General features: G+C 30.1%; 2 protein-coding genes across 3 annotated transcripts; both read right to left on the bottom strand.

Annotated features, from left to right (window-relative positions):
- Positions 1-12119: 12119 nt before the first annotated feature.
- On the bottom strand, positions 12120-13465 carry LOC110666256 (glucan endo-1,3-beta-glucosidase 4). Of its 2 annotated transcripts, XM_021826681.2 has the most exons (3): positions 13284-13460; positions 12796-13047; positions 12120-12416 (listed from the first exon to the last, which is right to left on the bottom strand). In XM_021826681.2, exons 1-3 carry the CDS (start codon positions 13348-13350, stop codon positions 12391-12393), a joined length of 345 nt encoding a protein of 114 aa, XP_021682373.2. In that variant the 5' UTR covers positions 13351-13460; the 3' UTR covers positions 12120-12390. The 2 variants fall into 2 exon arrangements, with proteins under 2 accessions (XP_021682373.2, XP_021682372.2); XM_021826680.2 differs by lacking the exon at positions 12120-12416 and having other exon boundaries at positions 12655-13047; positions 13284-13465.
- Positions 13466-23807: 10342 nt separating this feature from the next.
- On the bottom strand, positions 23808-24964 carry LOC131178395 (uncharacterized). Its single transcript, XM_058143355.1, has 3 exons — positions 24799-24964; positions 24386-24696; positions 23808-24044 (listed from the first exon to the last, which is right to left on the bottom strand). Exons 1-3 carry the CDS (start codon positions 24962-24964, stop codon positions 23808-23810), a joined length of 714 nt encoding a protein of 237 aa, XP_057999338.1.
- Between the last annotated feature and the right edge of the window lie 1316 nt (positions 24965-26280).

The following is a 26280-nucleotide window of genomic DNA, read 5'->3' on the forward strand; positions in this document are numbered from 1 at the left end:
AGTTGTTTAAGTTATCTAAACCGTATCACCCTAGGACTCTAAACCCTATCACACCTCTCTCCCAAAACCCTATAAATACCCTACTAGGGAAGGAAAAAAAAAAAGGAGAAGGGGGGAAGAAATATTAAGAAAATTTAGAACTGTTTAGAGATATTTTAGAGCTATAGGAAATTTAGAGATATTCAAAATTCTTTTAGTTCTTTCTTATTTTTTTCTTTTATTCAAAAAGATTTTCATGCAAGATTTCTTGAAGGTTAGTTTTTGTTATTTTCTTTTCAAGATCTATGCCATGTAATATTTAATTCTATGTTCTTTTTCTTTTAATTTATCTTTTATGTTCATGTGGATCATGTAATCATATTTAATTTGAGGGGATACACAACTCTGCACATATTCAATTTTCTGTCTCTCATATTTTTATTACTTTTTATTATTTTTTGAATCTGTAAAAATTTTAATAAAATTATATTCATATTATTCATGAAATTATATTAATTTTACGCTCAAGAATCACTAAAAAAGCTTTTGTGTTTTGTAATTTATGGTTGTTTGAATTTAGGATTCCTGCAAAATCTGATTTGCAGCATACCCGATTTGTAAAGCCTATATCTCCCTTGTTTATTAATATTTTTGTATGAATCTGGTATCTAAAATTAATTTCAGAATCTTATGAATCTTTTCTAATTGGTTTCACATTCATATCTATTGAGGTTGATGAGTTATGAATTTTACAAAAAATTAGTGCGATTCTGTCACTTGAAAAAGTTACGATTTGTGTAGACCATTCAGCTAGGGTTTTGTTTGGTTTATAAATTTTATGATCTTGTATGATGTGTTAGCTGTCTTCTGTAATTTTTTCATGATTTTTAGGCTTGTCTAACTATTTTTCAAAAATCAGATTTCTTACTACTGTCAATCTGCCAAAATTTGAAAATTGTATGTTTATGCATATTCTTGTATTTTCTTGGGTTCCAATTGATATTTGATCTATTTTTCTGTGTTTTTTTTTTTTTAATTCAAGAAGTCTTATGAAGTGTTTGGAATATGTTAGAAGACATGGACCCTTAGGTAGTTGTAACTAATTAGGAATCTTAAACCTTTAGGAGACTAGAGTTAGAATCCAATGTGAATTGTTATTAGTATTTTCTTATTTTCTTTACTTCCTTTATTTCTTTAAGTTTTCTTTATTTTTTTTATTATAAATAAAATTGGTAAGTAGCCCTAAGGTAAGTATCAAAGAGGGCATTTACGTAGAGCTAAACAGGAGTAAGCCAAAGATATCATTGCCATACTAGAAGAGAATGCCTTGTTTTAAGGGTAGCTTGCCTCAATGGCAACTGCAATTATCAACAAGTAAGTAGCCCTAAATTTCTAAAATAATTATTGGCATGAAAATATAGTAATAATAGGATTTTTATTTGGTAAATTAAAATTAACTTTTGTTTTTAATTTAATTGACTTTTGCATGTAATTAATTTAAATAAATACTTAGTAAATTAAAATTAATCTTATTTGTAAATTAAACTAACTTTGGCATGTAAAATAAATTTAATTTAATACTTGGTAATTGTAAAATAAATTTGCATATTAGAAATCTTTGTTAGGTTATGATTTTTTGAGCCTTATGTGATATTAGAATAAATTACACATGTATATAATTAATTTAGTTTAATTATCCTTAGGGTAACTTGGTGAAAAATTAATTAATTAGGTTAAATAGAAACTTAGGGTATTTTGAAATTAAATTTGTTTGTAAATTAAATTCTCAATAATAAATTAATTTTAGTCATCTGGTAAATATCATTTAAATAATTAGTAACCCCATAGATAGGAATTACTTGTGCATGAAAATTGTTTGTAAAAAATAACATTTTTGTGAATTACTTACTTGTGTAGGATTAAAATTGTATTTTTAGGATAAAGTTTAATAGAGGAATAATAAACAAGACTTCTAGAAACATTAGTAAAGGATTAGCACTCGAATTAACAAGGTTTGATCAGGCGTAAGAGGTGCCTAACACCTTCCCATTACGTACCCACTATCCCAAACCTAGACATTGGGCTATGGTAATGACGGTTGTGGAAACTCTGCAAGGAGTAAGTTGCCATCTATGACCCTCGAAAGAAATACTGAATATGTCTTGGTTATTACCCGGTTGACGACTCCTGTATATCTATGCCTTAGTACAGTGGTAGTGTTATGGAAAGACGATACTTACCAGTGGTTTGATTTTATTAGGTTTGTATGAAGTGCATGTCTAGGAAATATTGTCTAAGGAGGTGGTACTTAAGTGAGACCATTGTGACTCCATCATCTTTTCTAGGCATTACCTGGTGCATTTTATATAATTCTAGTGGATGATATTTTGCCTCATGCCTGACCCCGACCCCCTCTCTCACAGTTTGGGCGACCCCACTGGGGACTAAATGGATAGTTACTGCAACATGTTTCTATTAGTCTAATATTGTTCCTCTATTAAACTTTTTTCATTGCACTACACTATCACACAGATCACCCTTACCCTTGTAGCCTAGCTAGTACTAGCCAAGGAGACCATAGTTCCACTAGAGCTATGACAAATTAGTGAATGCTAACACCCCATGCCTGTACCTTTGAGAATATAAAAGAGCCACAGCTCCAGCCGTTGTGCTTAATGGATAAGCTCTCGCATGGGTGACCCTTTTCCTACCCAATGAAGCCTATGAGCCATAGATTTCAGCCCTAGGTATCTCGTAGATTTTTGTTGTGCCAGATTTATAGCTTTACTATTCAAACCATAAGTTTTAGCGGTAGTTGAGATGAACCTAGGCCTATGCATAAACCCAATGTGGGTATAGGCCCAAGTCCATTTCAAAACTCATGTTAAGCAAGAGGATGCTTACTTATGGTTAAACTTTAAGGATATAAATCCCTTGTTTGTGAAGGGTGGATCATCCTGGACCACCCCCTGTTGGTGTGTCCAGTGTACCGTAGCCTAGGATAGAATTTTTTTTTTTTTTACCCTACACGTGAGAGTTGGAGGTATAAGGGGGCAAAGATTTAGCTCTGGAGATGTTCTTTTCAGTTTTGATTCAGTCTTTGGTCTGACTTTAGTTCAGTTTATATGGTTTGATTTTGGTTCAGTTGGTATGGTTCGGTTTTGGTTTCATAAAGGTAAAGGTTAAAAAAAAAATAGTCCATTCATGCATTGCATTCATGTACATAGCATGTTTAGGTTAACCCTTAAGACCTCTTTTTTTTAAGCAAATGTAGCCTCAAAACACACCAAAGAGACTTCCGATTAGGTCACTTGGGTTAGGGAAGAAAAGATACTAGTAAGGATTTCACCTGTACTACTTAAGATGGAAGAAACTATAACAATGCTTGATGAAACCTTTAATGCTAAGATATTTGAGCTGGAAGAGAAAATTGTAGTCAATTTTGGAAAGAGGACCCGAGGTAGGCTAATTAAGTGACATGAAAGTTATTGAGGTTCAAATTGTGTCTCGCACCCTAAGGAGATTTTCCCAATTCAACCAACCCTTATCCATAGTTTTCGAACGTCTCAAAGTTTAAGACCTCCTGTAGCTCTTAGCACCCAGACCACCACCAAATCTACTCCCATCTAGCTATGATATTAACCAATATTGCTAGTTCTACTAAATCCACGGTCATGACACTGACTGATGCTTTCAACTTAAACATGATATCTAAGACGTAATTGATGCCAAAAAAATAATCGACTCAGAAAACTGACCAAACACTAGTAATAGTCCTATGCCTAGCCAAATTTTCCACCTCCACCATGTCTCTACACAATCTTCACCACCCTAAATAACTTTGATAGAATTATTGACTTTATCCAACCCATCCAAAAGCCTAATGAACTTCAGTCTATAATGTTGTTAATATTTGTGATAATTCTAGCTATGAAGAGGGTCCTTTGGATGTCTGGATTGATTCTGATGAAGAGGTAGTTGCATTGAAAGTAGATGGTTTAGCTCCACTAATGTTTAGTTTTCAAATTATTGGGATCTATGAAAAGTGGATGGATCTAAAAGTGGCTACTATAATGAAGGGGATGAAGTTTTTTCCTGCCATGGGCCTAGGAAAATGTATAGATGGCCTGGTGACTTTTCTTGAGATGAAGTGGTAGATAATAAGGTATAGTTTGGGCTATGAGCCAACTAAAGAGAAAGAAAAGCCAAAGCCTCCTATGTTCTTGAAATAGGGGGCAATTACCTAGACATATAATTAAGGGTTACCACATATGAAAGAGCTAGAGCAGAAAATTAGTACCATTGATCTAAAGACTACATGGAAGCCAAGAACCTAAAGCTGCACTCCTAAGTTTGAGTTTGTCTTTTGCAATGCTCACAGTAGTGATACTGATGTTTCTATTTCTGATGTACTTGATGAAGATTTCGAGGCAAAAATTAATAATATGACTAGTCATTTTGCTTACTTGTTTGATATTTATTCTAACGGGCATATGCATGGCATTCATAATCATTTAGAATCTATTTTTATTAATGCATCAAAATCAATCTCTATTAATTTGGGTACACCAAATAATTCTAAAGACATTAAGTTAGCTAAAGATTTAACTCAAGAAGAAAGAGATAAATTTATAGGCTTATTAATAAAGTACCAAGAGGCATTTGCTTGGTTTTATAAAGATATATCACGAATTGACTGAGACATAGTATAACACAAAATCCCTATAGATTTGAATATGAGGCTTGCATTTATGGCCTAGAAGCATTAATAAATGTTAGGGAAAAGAAAGAAGAGGTAATTGGAGATTCGATGCTAGTGGTCTCTTATATTAAAGTTAAATTGGAATTGAAGGAAGGAAAATTGAGGCCATATTTGGGATATATAAAGAAACTATTAGCTAATTTTTGATAAGGTGACCATGAAGCACATGCTTCGAGCTTAGAATTAGATGGCCGATTCCCAAGCTACACTAGTGTCCTTATAGGAGAAGGTTGATCAAAAGTTGACTTAGTTAGTTTTCCTAATGAGGAATAAAGTTTCATGCTATGAAGGATTAATAGTAGCACATATGGACCTAGAGGGTGAAGGAAAATGGTATATAGGCATAAGAAGGTATTTGGAAGTGAGAAAATACCCACAATTAGCCAATAAAAGAGATAGAGCAACAATTCATAGATTAGCCACTCAATTTACTATAGCTGGGGGGCAACTCTACAAACTCTTATGTGTGATAGAAAAATAAACTTAGCAAATAATGAAAGAAGTACATGCAGAAATATGTGGTCCCCATATGAATGGAAAGGTTCTAGTTGGGAAAATTCTAAAGTTGGGTTATTGCTGGCCTACTATGGAGACTGATTATGCCAAGTTTGTCAAGAAATGCCATGAATGTTAGATTCATGTAAACTTGAACCATCTACCACTAAGTGAGCTCTATAGTATGACTTACCATGGTTTTTTTTTTCCGATTTGGGGCATAGACATCATTAGGAAGATTTCTCCCACAGCTTTTAATAGCCATAGATTTATAATGGTGGGGACTACTTCACTAAATGGGTTGAGAATGAATCCTAAAGAGTAGTAGGTGCTAAGTAAATGAGTAAGTTTGTACAAAAAAATATAATTTGCCAATTTGAAATACTCTACGAAATAGTCTCAAATAATGGCAGTCAGTTTAAGAGTCATTTTCTAGAGTTAGTTGTAGAGTTCAAGATTAAGCACCATATGTCTTCACCATATAGGCCACAGACTAATGGAGTAGTAGAAGCAGCAAACAAGAATGTGAAAACTATTTTGAGAAAAATGGTTGAAACATATAAGGATTGGCCCAAAAAAAACTCCCTTATGTTCTTTAAGGTTACCGCACTGCTACAAGAACATCCATGGGGGCAACCCCATTCTCTTTAGTGTATGGGACTGAAACAGTGCTATTCATTAAGTTAGAGGTCAAATCCTTAAGAGTGATGCTAGAAGCTAAGATGTCAAAAAATGAGTGGGCCCAGAAGAGATATGAAGAACTAGTGTTGATTGATGAGAAGAGGGTGCAAGCCTTGTATCATATGCAGGCTTATCAGAGGAAGATAGCCAGGGCCTTTAACAAAAAGGTGAAGCGAAGAAAGATCAAAGAGGGTGACATGGTTTTGAAACAAGCCTAGCCTGTCCTTTTTTTTATCCAAGGCAAAAGTTTAAGTCAAACTAGGATGGTCCATACATGGTCAGAAAGATCTTGCTAAGAGGTGCTATTAGAATATCAGACTTAGATGGGAATGAATTTCAAGAACTAGTCAACTTAGACAGGCTCAAATGGTACTTTGTGTGAGATAGGCCTGGCAGGCTAAAAACCTACAAAAGGTGGTCTAAACCAAAGTAAGGGTCAAAAAAAAAAAAGAAAACAAAAAAAATGCTAGATTGAAAACCTGTAAAAGATGTTCTAGGCAAAAGGAGAGATGAGAGAAGATCTGGATGGAAAACCTGAAAAGGCCATTCGGCAGGTTATAAAGCTTATTTTTAACTTTGAAAGGTTGGAAATTTGGCAAAACTAAATGTAAGAGGGAGTAATGGTGTACCTGAATAAATAAAGAAGTTTTTATTGCATTAACCAGAAATAGGTTTTATTTTATTATGATTGCAAATATTTGTGTCTTGAGGGATACATCAAATGATTAAGTAATTGAACTATATTGTTTTGATTTAATCTATGTCTTATGAGCATGGCAAAATAGGTGCTTAATATGAATGTCTTGGTAATAGTCTAATTTAAAAAATAAAAAGGGGAAAAAGAGAGCTCGCTAGGTGGAAAACTCGAAAGGGTCGCTTAGGCAAAAGTTAGAGCAAGCCCGCTAAGATGAAAACCCGAAAGGGCATTTTAGGAAAAAGTTAGGGCACAAAGAATGGAGTTCTTAGAAGAAAAATGAGTCAAGGCAGAACAAGGTTTTGAAATAGCTTTAGAATAATGAACCATGGGGGAGAGAAGAAAAAGAAAGATCAGATGGAAATTGTATTGTGACCTTACGAAAGTCTTTCTAATGAATAGTTTTCCTCGAAAATTTTAAGGCTAAAAGAAAGTTTTTACAAAAAGAGGTCCCTCAGAAGACTAAGTTTTTTTAGAATCTCCAGTAAAATCAGCATGCCCATGATAGGAAGTAGCATACAGAAAGCATAAAAATCACAGAGAGAGTTTCAAGACCCACTCATCCCACTTTTTCCAAATCATGAATTAGATATTTTGTGGTAAGTCCTCAGACATTGTTTAGGGCACATGACATATTTGTGTAAGGCATAGAATAACACGCATCAACATGTCACCTGTAGGTGTATAAGGCATAGAAGAACATGCATCACCACAGTTTTCAAGTGTTGAACTACGAGGGGGGATACGTAGGTAATTTAGGACTGCGGTCCAAAATATAAACCCACAACATTTCATGACAGATTTTTTTTATAAGTCCTTAGACATTATTTAGGGCATATGGCATAGGTGTGTAAGGCATAAAAGAACACGCATCAACTTGTCACCTGTAGGTGTGTAAGGCGTAGAAGACCATGCATCACCACAGTTTCAAGTGTTGAACTATGAGTGGGTCTGATTCTTCCTCAGGATAACGAGGGGGATACGTAGGCAGTTTAGGACCGTGGTCCTAAATACAAACCCACAACATTTCAAGACAGATATTTTTTGATAAGTCCTTAGACGTTGTTTAGGGTATATGGCATAATTGTGTAAGGTGTAAAAGAACACACATCAACAGGTCAACTGTAGTTGTGTAAGGTATAGAAGAATACACATCACCACAGTTTCAAGTGTTAAACTACGAATGGGTCTAATTCTTCCTCAGGATAGCGAGGGGGATGCGTAGGTAGTTTAGGACCGCAATCCTAAATACGAATCTATAATATTTCAAATCACACAGTTGCCATTATCATGAGATCATAGCTAGTCTCATGACGCAGAGTGTATCGACAGAGCAAGATGCACTCGATTTTCACATGACACAGTTATGACTATTATGAGACCGTAGCTAGTCTCATAATATAAAGTATATCGACCGAGCAAGATATATTCGATCCTTATAGCCAACGTTTCATAGTTATTAAAAGATTGAGTTTCACTGACAAAACTTGAGCAATGCTTTTGCATTGATTTTAACTTTCGCTAAAGTGTGGGGCAAACTATAAACCCTTTGTGATTTATTATGAGTATGTGCATTGAAGCTGTGGAGAACCCCATGATGAAAATTTGTATGACTGTAAGATGTAATTGGAGGCATAGAGCTGAATTATTAATTCCGTGGTATAATCTTAAAAAAAGAATAATAATATTTTTTTGGGAATTAATTTAATTAAATTAAAATAGAATTTTGTTTTGTTTAAATTTAATATAGATAGTTCTTAAATGGATCTAATTAAGTTTCATTGGACCCCATGGGCCTAAGAAAACCTAATTAGAAATTTTAAATATAACCCATTTAATTTATTTTCTAAAAATTAAAATATAAAAATATCTTTTTCTCTCTCCCTTTCCCATACAAACTCTCTTTCCCACCTAGCCCCACTCTCTTCCACACTCCTTATTAGTGCTGCCCCCTTTCCCTCTCTTCCTATTGGCTGAAACACCTCACCCATATCACAATCTCATCCAAATTCCCCAATCCCAGTTGTTTAAGTTATCTGAACCTTATCACCTTATAGCCCTACCACACCTCTTTCCCTCTCCCATACAAACTATTTCTCCCATTTGGCCCCACTCTCTTCCTCACTCCCTATTAGTGTTGCCCTCCTGTCCCTCTCTTCCTATTGATTTAAACACCTCACCCATATCCCAGTCTCACCCAAATTCTGCAATCCCAGTTGTTTAAGTTATCTGAACCTTATCACCCTAGGACTCCAAACTCTATCACACCTCTCTCCCAAAACCCTATAAATACCCTACCGGGGAAGAAAAAAAAAGGAGGAAGGGGGGGAAGAAATATTTAGAAAATTTAGAGCTATTTAGAGATATTTTAGAGCTATAGAAAATTTAGAGATATTAAAACTCTTTTAGTTCTTTCTTGTTTTTTTTTCTTTTCTTCAAGATTTTCATGCAAGATTTCTTGAATGTTGGTTTTTTTTATTTTCTTTTGAAGATCTATGTCACGTAATATTTCATTCTATATTCTTTGTCTTTTAATTTATCTTGCATTTTCATGTGGATCATGTAATCATATTTAATATGAGGAGATACACAACTCTGCATATATTCAGTTTTCTATCTCTCATGTTTTTATTATTTTTTGTTATTTTCTGAATCTGTAAAATTTTAGTAAAATTATATTCATATGCTTCACAAAATTTTATTAATTTTAGGCTTAAGAATTACTGAAAAAGTTGTTGTGTTTTGTAAGTTATAGCTGTTTGAAGTTAGGGTTTCTCCAAAATTTGATTTGTAGCATACCCGATTTGTGAAGCCCATATCTCTCTTGTTTATTAATATTTTTGTATAAATTTGGTGTCTAAAATTAATTTCAATCTTATGAATCTTTTCCAATTAGTTTCACATTCATGTCTATTGAGGTTGCTGAGTTATGAATTTTAGAAAAAGTAGTGCGATCTTGTCACTTGGAAATGTTACGATTTGTGTAGACCATTCGACTAGGGTTTTTTTTTAGTTTATAAATTTTATGATCTTATATGATGTGTTGGCTGTCTTTTTTAATTTTTTCACGATTTTTAGGCATGTCTAACTATTTTTCAAAAATCAGATTTCTTACTACTGTCAATCTGCTAGAATTTGAAAATTGTATGTTTAGGCATGTTCTTGTATTTCTTGGGTTCCAATTGATATTTGATCTATTTTTCTATATTTTTTTAATTCAAGAAGTGTTATGAAGTGTTTAGAATATGTTAGAAGACCTGGACCCTTAGGTAGTTGTAACTAATTAGGAATCTTAACCCTTTAGGAGATTAGAGTTAGAATCTAATGTAAATTGTTATTAGTATTTTCTTATTTTCTTTACTTCTTTATTTTCTTTAAGTTTTCTTTATTTTTTTTTTAATTACAAATAAAATTGGTAAGTAGCCCTAAGGTAAGTATCAAAGAGGACATTTACGTGGAGCTAAACGGGAGTAAGCCAGAGATATCATTGCCATACTAGAAGAGAAGACTCTTTTTTAAGGGTAGCTTGCCCCAATGGCAACTACAACTATCAACAAGTAGCCCTAAATTCCTAAAATAATTGTTAGTATGAAAATATAGTAATAATAGGATTTTTATTTGATAAATTAAAATTAATTTTGTTTTTAATTTAACTGACTTTTACATGTAATTAATTTAAATAAATACTTGGTAAATTAAAATTAATCTTGTTTATAAATTAAACTCTCAAAATCGTTTAGAGTGGAGAAAGCGAATCCACATAGCCGACCCCAAATTTTTTGGATAAAGGCTTAGTTGAGTTGAGTTGAGTTGAGTTGTAAATTAAACTAACATTGATATGTAAAATAAATTTAATTTAATACTTGGTAATTGTAAAATAAATTTCCATGTTAGATATCTTTATTAGATTGTGATTATTTGGGCCTTATGTGATATTATAATAAATTACACATGTACATAATTAATTTAGTTTAATTATCCTTAGGGTAACTTGATGAAAAATTAATTTATTAGGTTAAATAGAAACTTAGGGTATTTTGAAATTGAATTTATTTATAAATTAAATTTTCAATAATAAATTAATTTTAGTCATCTGGTAAATATCATTTAAATAGTTAGCAACCCTATAGATAGGAATTACTTGTGCATGAAAATTATTTATAAACAACAACCCTTTTGTGAATTACTTGTGTATGTAGGATTAGAATTATATTTTTAGGATAAAATTTAATTGAGGAATAATAAACAAGACTTCTAGAAATATTAGTAGATGACTGACACTCGAATTAACGAGGTTAGAGCAGGCATAAGAGGTGCCCAACACTTTCCCCTTACGTACCCACTATCCCGATCCTAGACATTGGGCTATAGTAATGATGGTTGTGGAAACTCTGTAAAAAGTAAGTTGCCATCCATGACCCTCGGAAGAAATATTGAATATGTCCCGGTTATTACCCGGGTGGCGACTCTGTCTATCTATTCCTTCGTGGTATAAATCGTTAGTACCGTGGTAGTGTTATAGAAAGACAGTACTTACCAGTGGTTTGATTCTATTGAGATTGTATAAAGTACATGTCTAGGAAATGCTGTCTAAGAATGTGGTACTTAAGTGAGACCTTTGTGATTCCACCATCTTTTCTGGGTATTACCTGGTGCATTTTATATAATTCTAGTAGATGATATTTCGCCACACGCCAGATCCCGACCCCCTATCTCACAAATAGTGAATTGTGATTCTCTTTTAATGTATAGTAATAAATAGATAATATAAATTTATTTATTAAAAAGTAATTATAACTTAAAAATATAAGTTTTAAACATAATTTTAATAATATATTTATATTTTTTAAAAAATTATAATATTTAAATACATAAAAATATAAAAATAAATTAATTTTTAATAAAAATAATAATATATTATTATATAGAATAAATTACGGAAATTTAAGAACGGAGAAAAGACCAGTATAACATCGAGGTTAAAAAAAATTAATCAAATATAGAGAAAAGGGCTTGTAAACATCAACGTTAAAAAAAATAATAATAATAATCAAATACAGCGTGCGAGGAATTGAGTTTTGAAATAATCCCTATTTCACTGATTGATTTATGAGGTGTATTCTTTTGCTGCAAATATTTTAATTGTGAGTTTGAAATTTAAGTATATATGGTTGTCTATGCAGTGTTGGTTCTCTCGACAAAATCTCATTATTATGTAGAATTTTAATATTTACTCATTTAAATCTAATTTATCATCTATCAATATATAAATATATTAATTTTATTTATTTTACAAGTGAGTTTTAAATTCATCGTAAATCGGATGTAAACACAAATTTTTGGTGGGCATATATACTATGATAATTGCATTTTATTTTATTTTCTTTGCAATACTTTTAATTTATAGAAAATTAATTGAGAAATATTTTTCTTATATACAAAATAAGAAAAAAAAAAAAGCCTCCTTTAATATTTTAAGTCATATTTCCTTTGTAAAAGAGACAAGTGTTAAATTTATTAATTGAATTCATTACAAATAAAATGAATTCTACATTGATTTGATTTAAACACCAACCATTTTAACTTCACAAAGCATAAATATACATGTAAATTGAGCCAAACAAAAATTTTTCCTCTTGTCCTTACAATATAATAAAGAAATAAAAATTACAAATTTCACTGAAAAACACACATTATAAGCAAATTGAGCCAAAACTCACTCAACTCAACTTCCAAGCCAAATGCAAGATTGATCTCCAATCATTTCACTCACGGAAGATTACAAAAATTGGCAGGAGTTATGACCTGTAATAGATGAATAGGGCAATGAATAACCATTAGTTTATTAAAAAAAATTGCTTTTATTGGGATCTAAGGTATTCAACTTAGTTATTTTTAATTTTTTATTTAAATCAGTTCAGAAATTTCATTTTGAGCGTAATTTAGTAAAAAAATATAAATATATATATAAATCAAGAAATTTAGTTTAAAATTTTTAATTTTTTAATTAAATTGAATTTAAATTGAAAATTTTAAACTAATTTAAATAAAAAATTAAAAATGAATTAAATTGAATATCCTAATAAGTGCTGAAACTTAACATTTAGCAAAAAAAAATCTATAAATTATGTACGTTAATCCTGACCACCCTATATAATTATGAAAGTAAAAGGAAATTGGTTACTTGGATCAAGATCAGTAATCATGGCAGCAGCATTGAAGTAACAAGTAGCTCCTTGATGCTTAAACTTGTGATAGTAATTATTGAAAGCAAAAGAAGCATGATCTTTCACTGTATTTGGTAAGTAACAAGGTTGATTTTTTTGTATCATTCTGCAATCTGCTCCTCCCTTTCCACATGCCCAATCAAGTGCTATCTGCAACTCTTCTTCTGGAGTTTGCTCATCAGCTATGCACCATTCCTGAAATTCTCCATCTACACAAAAATTGTTAACGTCACACATCAATCAGGTAATAAAAAAAAATTGCCTAATATATGACTTCGACAATCCATCTTTCATAAGATGCCTTTGTGGTGAAGTTAGACAACTACCATCAACGATCTATCGACCTTTGTTAATTTGTATCTCCACCAAGAATAACATTTCAATAACAATACTAACATAGCATTCCTATAACAAACTAGCAAATATTAATTGATTGATTTGTTACCTGATTTGTGTGGAACTAAGGCAGCAAAAATGAGAACAAGCAAGAATATGTTTGAAGTGGATGACATATTATGATGGAAGAATTTTTTGCAGTACTATCAATTGCTTCTTGAGTGTACATATTCATATACATCACAAGCGATTCGAAGAAGCTTTGAGAACTTATCAAAGAAGCTTAGATATCCACTTTTTGGAAAGTTTAGATTGGGATTCTAATTCTATGTGCATTTCTTTCATCTTACGACAAGAATTTAAACTTTCGTTCCTTTGGGTTGCCAAAATTACCCTCGATTTAGATTATTTTTATTTAATTCTTAAAGTACATAGATATAGTTTTATAATATAAAAATTCAAGAAATAAATTGAAATTAAAATTTAGAGGCTAAAAATGTGATTTAATTATTTTAAAACAGTACGGGTTGACTTCATAATTTTATAATAGAGATAATTGCTTCTTTCGAAATAAATTATTTATGAAAAAAAAAATTAATTGAATTCTTACAAAATCAATCATACTTAATTCTTATTTATTTTAAAATGAAAAATTTTTTAAGTTAAAAAAATTTTAATTATTTCATTTCAAATATGAGAATTGATAAAAAATATTAAATTAAATTAAATTAAATTAAATTAAATTCTTATAAAATTTTACATTCCAAACAAGGGGATTGAATTATTGTGTTTGATAGAAGATTAAAAAATCAAAGATTATATAACATCCCTAATTTTTAAATAATTATTTTATATGTACATATTTTATTCTAACCCTAGTATTGTGGACTTCACGTAGATATTTTCTTTTCATGGAAATTCGATCATTGGCCGGATCTGCAATTTTGGGTCGAGCAAATAAGCTGCTAGAACCATTTCGGAACCGGGTCAAAGTTATAGGCTACCCTACCATTTGCAGATGCCCCAAACGCGTTTCAAGCGTTAGAATTGGTATAGGTAAATCCAAACCCAAAGTTTCTTCAGTGAGTTTAGAATAAAAATTCATAAAATATTCGAGGGTTATTAAAAAAATTATACTTCTTTTTGCAATAGCTTTATAATATTGTTAAGGACCGCGGGGCAAAATTTTAAAATTTTTAGAGCTTTTTTGAGTGATTTTTATAGAATATCCATTTTAGAGGCTAAAACGTACTTTTTTAAGTTTGTGACTATTGCTTGATTTGGAGGGCCGGGCCAGGAGGAGCCATATGATATTGATGAGATATAGGTTGAGATGTGTGATTCTAAAAATGTTATTTGGACCATTGTGCAGGTTGGATAGGTCCTAGGTGCAGGAGAAATTCTACTAAAATTTCGGCAAGATCTTATAAACTATTTTGATTTTATGGTTTAAATCAATTATTTAGTTTTGTCAGTCTTTTGATAGAAGTCAGTGTGTATATTTAGGTGATCGGTACCGGTCGTCTTCTCCTTTCAGCCGCACTAGCTGCAGTCCAGTCAACTAATCCGCAAGTAGACATTTATTTTATTTACAATTTCAATATTATTATATTTCTAGCATGCTCATGCATCACTATTACTTATATTTATGTAGTTAAATATTAGGTATACCCTGCTTTGCATTTATACTTGATGATATTTCTTTGGTTGTTGTGTTTTGATAATCTGGAGCTGTGTGTGTGAGTTGGTGTGTATGTGTAGTATATGGATATGGGTAGGACGGGTGACGCGGCTGGAGCTTGACTCGCTGGGACCCGATCCTTATTATGGATAAGTCGGGGTAGGCATAGCTTTGAGTTGATCTCGCTGGCCCCCGCATATGGATTATTAAGCGAAAGTTCGACTCGAGTTGATATCGCTAGCAGGCCTTGGATTAAGAGAGCTGGGTAGGGGGATCAACTCCCCATATATGTTTGCGTGAGTATGAATATAACTTGGGTGTGTGAGTGCTTCAGATTATCTTTAATGTGACCTGACTTGTTTGCATGACTTGTATGAAGATGATGCATTTCATTTCCAATGATGCATTAGAATTAGATAGTTATAGAAATTATAGGTAAAATAAATATTTACTCTCTGAGTTAAACGCTCACACCTGTTCATTATTTTTTTAGAATACATGAGAGCTTTGTTGTAAATGACCTGTTCCCTTCCTCACATGTCCACTTATGTTCATTTTGTATAATTTATGTTAAGTTTTAGAACTCCGCATGTGTAGGGGTTATTTAATTTGATTTAGGCTGTAAAAGATTAAGTCTCTTTTTTTTTGAAAATTTGGAAACTTCTTATGATGCATTTGATGTTGAATGGACTGGGTATATGACTTTGTTTGAGGGAGCTGAGCTCTCATTTGATCTTATTGTAATTTGTGGATGATTGTGAGGGTGAGCTGAGCTCCCCAATGGATTGAATTTTTGTGTTCACAGGTTGGGTGAGTCAAAAACTCCCTATTTGATGATCCATATTATGGCTGGACTCTGTTCGATTGTATCCTTAAAATTGGGCAAATGTGGGTTTATATGTTTGGGTTGAAAGATAATTGGGCTTACTACGGGCTTCGGAGACCTTATGCTGACCCAAGTCTTAGTGTCGATCCGGCCCATAAGTTGGGTCATAACAGATTAAACATTAATATTTATAAATTTTAACTTTCAAAGAGGGTAATTATTAATTTAGGTCTCCAAGATTAATGTTTAACCTCTTAAGAATGTGTAAATATTAATGAGATGAAAAATTAACATATTCTCTTTTAAGTTTTTAAATAATATTAATGAATGTTAAAAGTTATAAGGATAATAATTACCTTTTGTTAATTTCATACCAAATACCTCCTTTAAATAATACAGGGTATGGTAGTACTACCTTATTCTTCTTCTTATTATTATTATCTAATACATAATAAGGATTTGATTTTTCTTTCAAACGAGGCTTAGGTTGGTTAAGGTAGTGGTCAGTGTGACTCTGTGCAATGGCTAGAATGGTCTTTCGCTCGAAAAGCGTTCTTGCAACAAACTTGTTTTTCTGATCTCTCACCGACACCTCTGTTTTCAGATTCGTACTGATTTGGTCGGTTCAAAGTTCGAACAAAAGAATTGAGACTTGAGAAGTGGTCACTTAATTGGTTTGATTTATCTTTTAAATTCATTTTTTTTTTTAAATCTGTAAAAAATTCTCTTCATTTTAGGTGGAATTTAACGGGTTGGGTTAGTATCATTTAAAAATACTATAGTGTGTTCACTCGTAAAAAAATTAAGGTAATTTAAAAAAAATTTAAAAAAATTGAAAAATAAAATTTCGAATTCATATAAACTAATTTTAAAATAAAAAATAAAAAATTTAATTTTCAATATTGTAGAATTTAATTAAGATTTGAAAATTTGCTTTAAGTTGTTTTTTATTGTTTTCTTTTTATAACTAAAGTTATGTTTTTCGATTTTTTCTTAGCTAAAATTATGTTATAATTTTTTTATAATTAAAATTGAATAATTATTTAGAAAAAAATTATTTATAATTATAAAAATTAATTATTTTATTAAAAAATAAATAAATAAACACATATAAAAAATTTTTAAAATAAAATAAGTATTTATTGTAAAACAACTTGGTTAGTTAATAGTCCTGAAAATATAGGTGTGAAGATACTGATTATATTAACCTAATTATGCTATTGACCTCTAGAATAAACAATTATATGAATAAGCTTCACTACACCCAGTTTTACCTAATCTCAGAGACGGAGGGAGCTTAGGGCCAGTGGACTATTGAGCCCCCCTGCAATTTTAAAAATTTTAGGGGTGTAGTGATAATTTTTTTTCTTTTATAAGATAATTTACACTTTAGTACTTAATATTTTATGAAATATATAATTTAGTTCATATATTTTTAAAATTAAACAAATTAGCTTCTTACTTTATAACCCATCAATAAAATAGTTCATATTGTATTATTAACGCAGGTTTTAATTCAAGGGCAGAACTACTTAGAGATAAGGGCCATGCCCTCCATCAGTTTCTAAAATTAAAAATTTACCCACAAATTTAATGTATTTTTTTAAAAAAATTACTATTTAGCCTCCTACAATTTTTAAAATTAAAATTTTATCTATAAATTTTAGTATTTTTTTTACAAAATTATTATTTGTCCCTCCAATATTTTATCTTTGTGTAAATTCTATTCATAGTTTAATTTTTGATATTTTAATATTTTATATTTTTATAAAAATTTTATTTATTTCTTATTAATATTTATTCTCTACCCTCAAATGATAAATACCTACTTTACGCCTGTTTTAATTGAATAACTATTTTTTTTTCATTTTGATGAAACTGATAACTTAATTATCGTATTTTCAAAATCAAACAAGGTAGCTTTTCACTTTTTAAATTATATATATATATATATGTTAGGCATATTTGAGTGTGATAAACTTATCTAAAATTAAGATGGTTAAAATAATTTTTTTATAATTATTTAATTAAATTTGCTTTTTATTATTGTTTTCGAAAAAAATAAATTTGAGATAAATTAGACAAGTTTTTCAATTTTAAACCATTAGAGGAATTCATAATATAAAATATTTATTATATTTTTGAATTAACAATAATTTTATTTAATTTTTAACAAGTTAATTTTGTTAAAAATAATTAAAGTATTTAATTTTGCTATTATAGATTAATTGTAACAACATATTAACTTTTGTAAAAAATTCTATTATCAATTTTTATTTATTATACAAATAACATATTTTAATTGGACCCTTAAACTAAATTCCTAACTTTGTTATTGCCTAATCTCATAGTGATTTGAATAAGAAATTAGAAAAGAACTTATATTAATTCCTTGAAAAGAATTGCAAGGTTTTGGAAAATTGAAATGTAATAATTTAAAAATTAAAATTAAAAATAAAAAAGTATAAATAAATTATTAGAGTATGAAATGATTAATCGATTGATTGGCTAGATTTTTGATGTTACGGGCTACCGCCTATTAATATTCTTCTTTGACAACGCCTAGAAGCATCTAGATCTCCCTTGTCCGTACGTGGAAGTTACTCCTTAAAGTTATTCTCACAGCTCCACCACTTGTAGCTCCTTCACACTTCTTAATAGGAGTGTCCACGGTTCAGGAATCGCTGATTATGGTTGTTAAACCATCAGTTTAGGTTCAGAGATATATTGAACCTGAACCAAACCGCTAAGGAATGGTTTGAAGGGCGGTTCATAAACCGTTGATTCCGATTCGAGCCCCAGTTTAAAACGGTTTAATAGGCGGTTTAGAGTTGGGTGGTTTGGAGTGGTTCAAGAGGCAGTTAAGGGGTTTCGAGGGATGGTTTAGGACGGTTTGATCAAAAAATGGGAGAAAAAATTTGATAAAATAAATATTTCAAAAAAAAAGAAGAAAATAATATTATTTGTATTTGTAATAAAAATTAATAAGAAATGTGTAGAGTTAATTTAAAAAAATTATAGAAATAAAAAGAGATTAAGTTAATTTTAGTTAAAAAAAAAAAAAAGGAAGAAGGGCTTGAACTTAATTTTGTAGAAATTAAGTTGCCTACGTATCCTCTTGGGGTTTAGAGGAATCAAAGCCCACATAGTTCTCTTACCTTCTATTTAGAGTTAGATAACCCCCTTACCCTAATCACTTCCACAACCGCTCGATCCCGTTGTTGTTCTATCCAGTCTCCACACGTGTGATCTCTTGTTGCTTTAAGGCTGCCTTAATCCAATCATCCAAACACGTTTGAGCTTCTAATGGTTCAGGAACCATATTAGATCGTGTCTCTTCTAATATACTACCCCCTGCACTAAAAGCTTGTTCAACTGCAACTGTGGAGACTGGTGCTACTAAAATTTGTTTAGCAATTAGTGCAAGGGTGGGGAAAGTATTTATGTGTCGATGCCACCAATCAAGTACTGAAAATTCTTTACCTACACTACTATCACCAAACTCGAAAATAGTGGTTAAATAAATATCAAATTCAGAATTATTATCAAGGGATCCTCTAGGCATTTTTTTGCCTTTGTAATAAGGCACGATCACCCGTGCTTGTTCTAGAGGTTGACTCATTCTGAACTTGACTAGAAGGCTGAGATTAGGAAACTAATTGTTGGTTAGAAGGACAAAATTCAATATATAAATCAAAAATTAATTTTCTAATTTCAACAATTATTGCATGAACATCAAAATCAATCTCATCATCAAGATTTAAACATAAATAATAAAGAGACAAATAATTATTTAAACCATCTAATTTACATCTAGGATCAAAAACACAAGCAACAAGATAAAGTGGAGGAATATTTTTGAAATAATTCAACCATTTTTTCTTCATATTAGAAATACAATCTTTTAAATTAACATCATTTTCTTGGTCTTGCAATACACCAACAATATTAAGACATTCAATCATAAATAAATGAGATGTAGGTTAATAAACACCACTCAATGTATATGTAGCATCATTAAAAACTTTTAAAATATCCAAAAGTTTAATACAAATATCCCAATTTTGTGGATATAGTTGAACTTATGGCACATTATTGCTAATAAATATGCACAATAAATCTCTATATCCAAATGACTCGTTTAGTAATTCATATGTTGAATTCCAACGAGTGGGAACATCTCTTGGAAATCTTTTTAGTCTTCTATTATTTATTTTACAAAATTTAGCCCATTCTTTCATAATTTGGGGATGTCCCCATAAAAATGAAATTGCTTTTTTGATGGGAGAAATAAATTCATCAAGGGTTCTTAAACCATCTTACACACACAAATTTAATACATGACACGCACATCTAATATGAAAAAATTTTCCCCAAAATTGGGTTGGCAAATTTTTTTAAGGTCAATAATTAATGCAGAATTTGCAGCAGCATTATCAAAACCAATTGAAAAAATTTTATAAACTAATTTATATTCTTCTAAAATATTTTAAATCATCCTATAAATATTATTAGCAGTATTTCTCTCATCAAAAACACTAAATGCAATTATTCTTTTTTTCATGATCCAATCATTACTAATCCAATGACATGTTATGCCCATATATGAATGCATTTGCCAATGATCACTTCAAATATCACTACAGATAGAAACTCGTGCACTCATATTTAAAAAAATTTCTTGTAATTCTTTTTTTCCTTTTCTAAATAAAGAAAAAACATTCCGTTTTGAAGTATTTCTAGGAATACGTTTTGCATTAGGATTTAAAATATTTTGACAATAATTAATAAAACCAAGTTTTTCACCAAAATTAAATGATAAATGCTCAACACAAATCATTTTTGCTAATTCCTTTTTATTTTTCTAATCAAAATATTGAAATAAAGATTGAGATTTAGAATTTATGTACCCGGATATTTGAGTTTAAGACTTATCATACCCAATTTTGGTCGGATGCTTTTGCTCCAAATGCCTTTTGAATGTGCCATATCCACCTCCCATTTTGAACTTGTAGACTTGGCCACAATAATTACAAATTACATCAAATGTATTTTCAAATCTTCATTTTTTTGTAAAGTGAACTTTGAAAATATTGGACGTGAGTACTTTTTTTGCCTCATCTTTCTCAGCTTGTTAATTTTGGCTTTCTTGAGTGTGGTGGAATAACTCTTAAATTTCAACATCATTATCATCATCCCCAATTTGCTCTATTATGTTGTCTAAATCAACTGCACTAAGCTCATTTGGATTTGGGTATGTTGATTCATCAACCTTACTTTTTCCCTTGCTATTGGATGAACTTCCAAATCCACTACTTGCCATTTTCTCAAAAAAATAAATGGTATGATACTATGATAAAATTTGAAAATAAAAAAAATAGTGTAGAAGATAACAAAAAATAGAAAGTACTAGAAATTTGAAAAAAAAAGTGTAGAAGACAACAAAAAAGAAATTAGAAATTTGAAAACAAAAATAAAATAGTGTAGAATATTAAATTAAAAAGTAGAGATAGTAGAAATTTTTATGAGTATATAAAAAAATAGAGTAATAAAGAAAATATTAAATTTTAATGATAGTATAAGAAAAATAATAATAGAGTTATTGAGTAAAATAATGGGATATTAGAAATTTTTATGAGTGTATAAAAAAAATAAAGTGTAAAAATTTAGAGAATATTGAGAATTAAAGAGAGATTTGAGAATAATTGTGTAGAGAATTTGAGAGATTTGAGAGATTGGAGTGAATTTAAGAGTTGTGTGAATGAATTAAGTGGATGAATTGTAGTATTTATAGAGTTTTTATAAATTTTTTATTTTTAAAATTATCCCCAAAAATTAACTATTTTTTACTGTTATTAGGGACTAAAGAGTAATTTTACAATTAAAATAAAAAATTGTAATGGTAAATATTTTTACCATTTGAAATTAAAAAAAAATAAAAAACAAATGAATTTGAAATTTAATAAATGATTATAAATTAAAAAAAAATAAAGAAATGATTTATGAATGGACATTTGCAGAGCATAGTGGAGGACTGTAGGGGTAGGTTGCTAGGCTTGTGCAGGAGTACGTGAGTCCTAGGCGGCTGGGTTGCAGTATGCATTGTGCAGGTTTTAATCGAACCGCTAATTCGATTCGATTTCAAACTGACGACTTTAATTCAAATTAAATCGAAGGTTCAACGGTTTCATAATATCTTGAACCTGAACTAAACCATGGAGGAACGATTTAGGTTCAATTTAATAACAGTTTTAATTTTGACTAATTTCGGTCCGAGTTTGACTAGTCCGATTCTAGTTCGATTTCGGTTCCAAACTAGACCGTGGCCACCTCTACTTCTCAACTCCCGAATTCCTCTTAAGTTCCTGCTCATAACCTCCAATAACTCTTTTTGCATTTTGTCTTAAATGCCAACTATAATTTCATAAGTAATTTCTTAAACCTTTTAATTAAATTAATAAAATAAAATTAATTTAAATTAATTTTGTAAAAAATTAATTGTAATTAATTATAAGTCAAAAAATAATTAATGAACCATAAAACTTATTTTTGATGCAAGCAATCACTTTTTAAATATATTGTATAATGACTTTATTGTTTAATTATAAAACATATGAATAAATTTTTTAATTAGAAAGTAAACTTTTTTTTTTATAAAAAATGAAAGTTAAAGTTCTCTTAAAAAATAAAAAATAAAAAACTATTTTTTACAAGCAAATAATCCCATAATGTTTGAAAAATTATTGAATATGTTGTCAAGTACAATAAAAAAAATCATGGAAAGTCTTTTTTTTATTATTATAACACATCAATAGAAAATTCATAAAATTATCATTCAACTTTCCTCTCTCCAATAAAAAGAAGATCAAAATTCAACAAAAAATATATGATATGCATTAATATAGTTTGAAATTGAAAGATCTTTATCTATATCATATTATATATAAACATGTGGAAAGAGGGAAACGTTAGCTTTGCCAAAAATATCTTTGATTATTCAAATTAATTATAATTATATTTTTATTATTTAAATTAATTTTAATATTTGTATAAATTTAAAATTCTTATTCCTGCTTATATTTAACTACAATTAAATATAAAATTTTTGTAAAGATTAATTAACTAAAATAAGAAATTAATAATGAAAAATAAAAAATACAATTATTTATAATCTATATCCAGTGGCAAAGCCAGCTTTTTTTGGTTGAAAGTGGGCAAAGGTGAAAAAAAATAAATTCTATCAAAATTTACAAAGATGATACTTTATAAGATAAAATTGAAATAGTAACAAATAATATTCTATTCAAAATAAACTAATAGAAAAATAGTATATTTTAGCATCCCAAAATGATATAATCAAGCCATAACATTACTCAGAAATGTCAACTACGCATTACATCAATACATGGATTTCTAAGTGACAATTGCTCTCTGCGAGTTTTCATGTTTTGATAACTTTGCATGATCACCTTATTGTCAATGGAGTTAAAAATTTCTTTCTCGATATATGTAATTAAACAATCAGACATCCATTGATCTCCCATTCGATTGCGCAATCGATTTTTCACAATCTTCATAGCAGAAAATGCTCTCTTGACAAAAGCTGTTGCTACAGGTAGAATTAAGGCCAATGTTATAAGCCTATAAACCAAAGAATATAACATATTCCTTTTTGTCTTCACCACTTTTTCAGCAAGATTGCTAATTCCTATCAAATTTAAAAACTCAGCATTAGACTTCATATCAAGAATATATGTCTCTAATTGATTGTCAAGAGCAATAAGCTATACTATAGAAAATTCAATCGGGTAAAATTGAGCAAAGCTCAATAATTTTTCCTTATCAAAAACTGAAAAGGAATCATTCAGACTCAAACAAGCAACACATAAAAGCAACTTTGTATTCACTTCATTGAAACGATTGTTAAGCTCCTGAAGCTGCAAATCTATAACAGCATAAAATACTTGAACCCGATAATGATGCATGTTAGTCACTTTTTCAAAATTGCGTTGGGATCGTCCACGAAGAACATACATATCATCCATGGAAGGCACTTCGATATTGTGTTTATTACAAAACACTGTAACGTCATTAAATAAAGAATTCCATCCTTCATCTCGCATAGATTACAACTGTTGTTTAGCTATTTTGACCAATGTCATAGCATTCACAATATCTTTATTTTTTCTTTGCAAAGCTTGTGACAGTTCATAAGTGATCCTTAGAATATTTCTCATCAAATGAAGGCTAAATGCAACATCAAAAGATTGTAGTGAATCAAGGAGATTAAATGCTTCAGCTTTCTGTTCAAACTTAGGATTTTCCATAATCCACTCAAGTGCATCAATAACAACAGAAAACATCTTAATTAAGCTAATAAGAGTTTTATAATGTGATGCCCACCGTGTGTCTCTTGCTCGTTTAAGAGTAGATTCTTGATTTTAGCCAGTTCCACTAATCAATTCACCATTTTCAAGTGCTTCTAAAATTCTAATAGCTTGAGATTCTTGAAAAATATCATGAAGTTTACAAGAACCACCAACAACATTCACCACATTTGAAACTAAAGTGAAGAGTAATGCAATAGATACATCAGTTTTTGTAACAGCTACAAGTGCTAATTAAAGTTGATGTGCAAAACATTGAACATAGAAAGCACTTCCATTTTCCTTCAAGACTAGAGTTTTGAGACCATTAAACTCACCTCGCATGTTGCTTGCCCCATCATAGCCTTGGCCCACAATCTTGATATGCTTAAGCTATGTTTGGAAAACAATGCATCTATGGCTGCTTTTAGTGATAAAGCACTAGTGTCAGTAACATGTAAAATGCCCAAAATATGCTCTAGCACATGTCCATTCTTTTCCACATAGCGTATAATAATAGCCATCTGTTCCTTAGCTGATACATCATGAGCTTCATCAACTAAAATAGAAAACAAAGCTTCTCCAAGATCTCGAATAATAATGTTGATAGTTTCAGTTGCACAAGCATTGACAATGTCTTTTTGTATATCTAATGATGTCAACTTTAAATTTCCATGACATTTATCTAAAATAACTCATTTGATGCCTTCATTATGACTAGCAAGAAATTGTAAAATTTCAAGATAATTACCTTTGTTGATTGAATTATTTGATTCATCATGGCCGCGAAAAGCTAAACCTTGTCTGAGAAGAAATTGAACACAATCAATAGAATCATTCAAATGCATCCAATAGTCATTTTGAGCTTGATCAGTTTGTCTATTCACAAATGTTCTAAGATGTTGTTGTTCGTTCATTAAAGCTTGACAATTCCTCCAGGATCGCTTATGAGTACTGTTAGGGCCTCCAACATGTTCACCTAGTTTCTCCTTTTGCTTTCAATTTTGAAACCCTTTGACAATAAATGCATCACCACTATCACCATGTCGTTTGCTATTATATTTGAAAAGATAACAATACAAGCAAAATGCCTTATCTACTATTGTGCTGTATTCTAACTAGGAAAATTCATCATACCAAGAGGGATTAAATCGCCATAAAACATTTCCTAGTAGAATTTGTTTGAATTTGTGATTACGAGGTTAATAAGGACCCTTTTTCAAGTACCACCTCTATATTTCATCACGTACATTAGGATGATATCCCATAATTGGCTTACACAATGCAGGATCAGTAGTAAGATTGTCCTTATCATACTTAAAATAACTCTTTTCTGAGCAATATTTCTTCAAATATCGATCTAATGTTGCCATATCTATGATAAAAGAAAAAAATTCATAGTTATTAATTATTATATTAATACATTTAATTTCAATCTATTGTAAAAATATAAATAAAAGAATATGAAATTCTAAATAATGATTAATTGAATATATCAAACATTGTATAAATTCCTAATTCAAATAAAGCATTTATCATAATATATCAATATAAAAATTTGAGGTCAAACGAGTTGTTGCTATTTTCATATCAATCAAAGTAGTTAAGTAACAATCAAACAAATTACTACTATTTTATTATCAATCAAGATAGCAAAAAATTATTATGGTATTACTAACCAGATTGAAATAAGGAATAGTTGAAAATAGCAATAACAAGCTATCAATTGAAATAAGGAATAATTGAAAATAAATTATAATTACTAACCAGATTTTCATAATTTTTTTGTTGGTACTTTTTCCCCTGGGCAATGGGCTATGGCTGTCTCAACCTCTTTCTCCTTGTTACAAATCATAGTTGAGATAAATTAAAAAAAAAAAAAAGCCTTTCTTATGAAGTTTTCATTTTTATCTCCCTCTCTCTGTCAGTTGTCCTTTTGGCTTCTTTGAGAAGTTTTAGATACATTTTGTTCTTTTTTAATTTTCATTAGAAAAAGCTTTGTTATTATAATTTTAAATTTTAAAATGTTAGTTAAAACTTTTGTAGTCTGAAACCTCTTTATAAAGGTCTCATGATTTTCTTCCTTTTTATTGGTAATTGAAGAAGGAAGAAGCTTTTTTATTTTATTTGGGTCCCACCACTACTCTTCTTTACGTTGTGAATTGGTGAGGGTAGAGATAAATTTAGCTTTTTAGGTTACCATATTTATTAAAAACACAGTTCAAAGATGGGC

This window comes from Hevea brasiliensis, chromosome 3, assembly GCF_030052815.1.
Source record: "Hevea brasiliensis isolate MT/VB/25A 57/8 chromosome 3, ASM3005281v1, whole genome shotgun sequence".
Taxonomy (NCBI): Eukaryota; Viridiplantae; Streptophyta; class Magnoliopsida; order Malpighiales; family Euphorbiaceae; genus Hevea; species Hevea brasiliensis.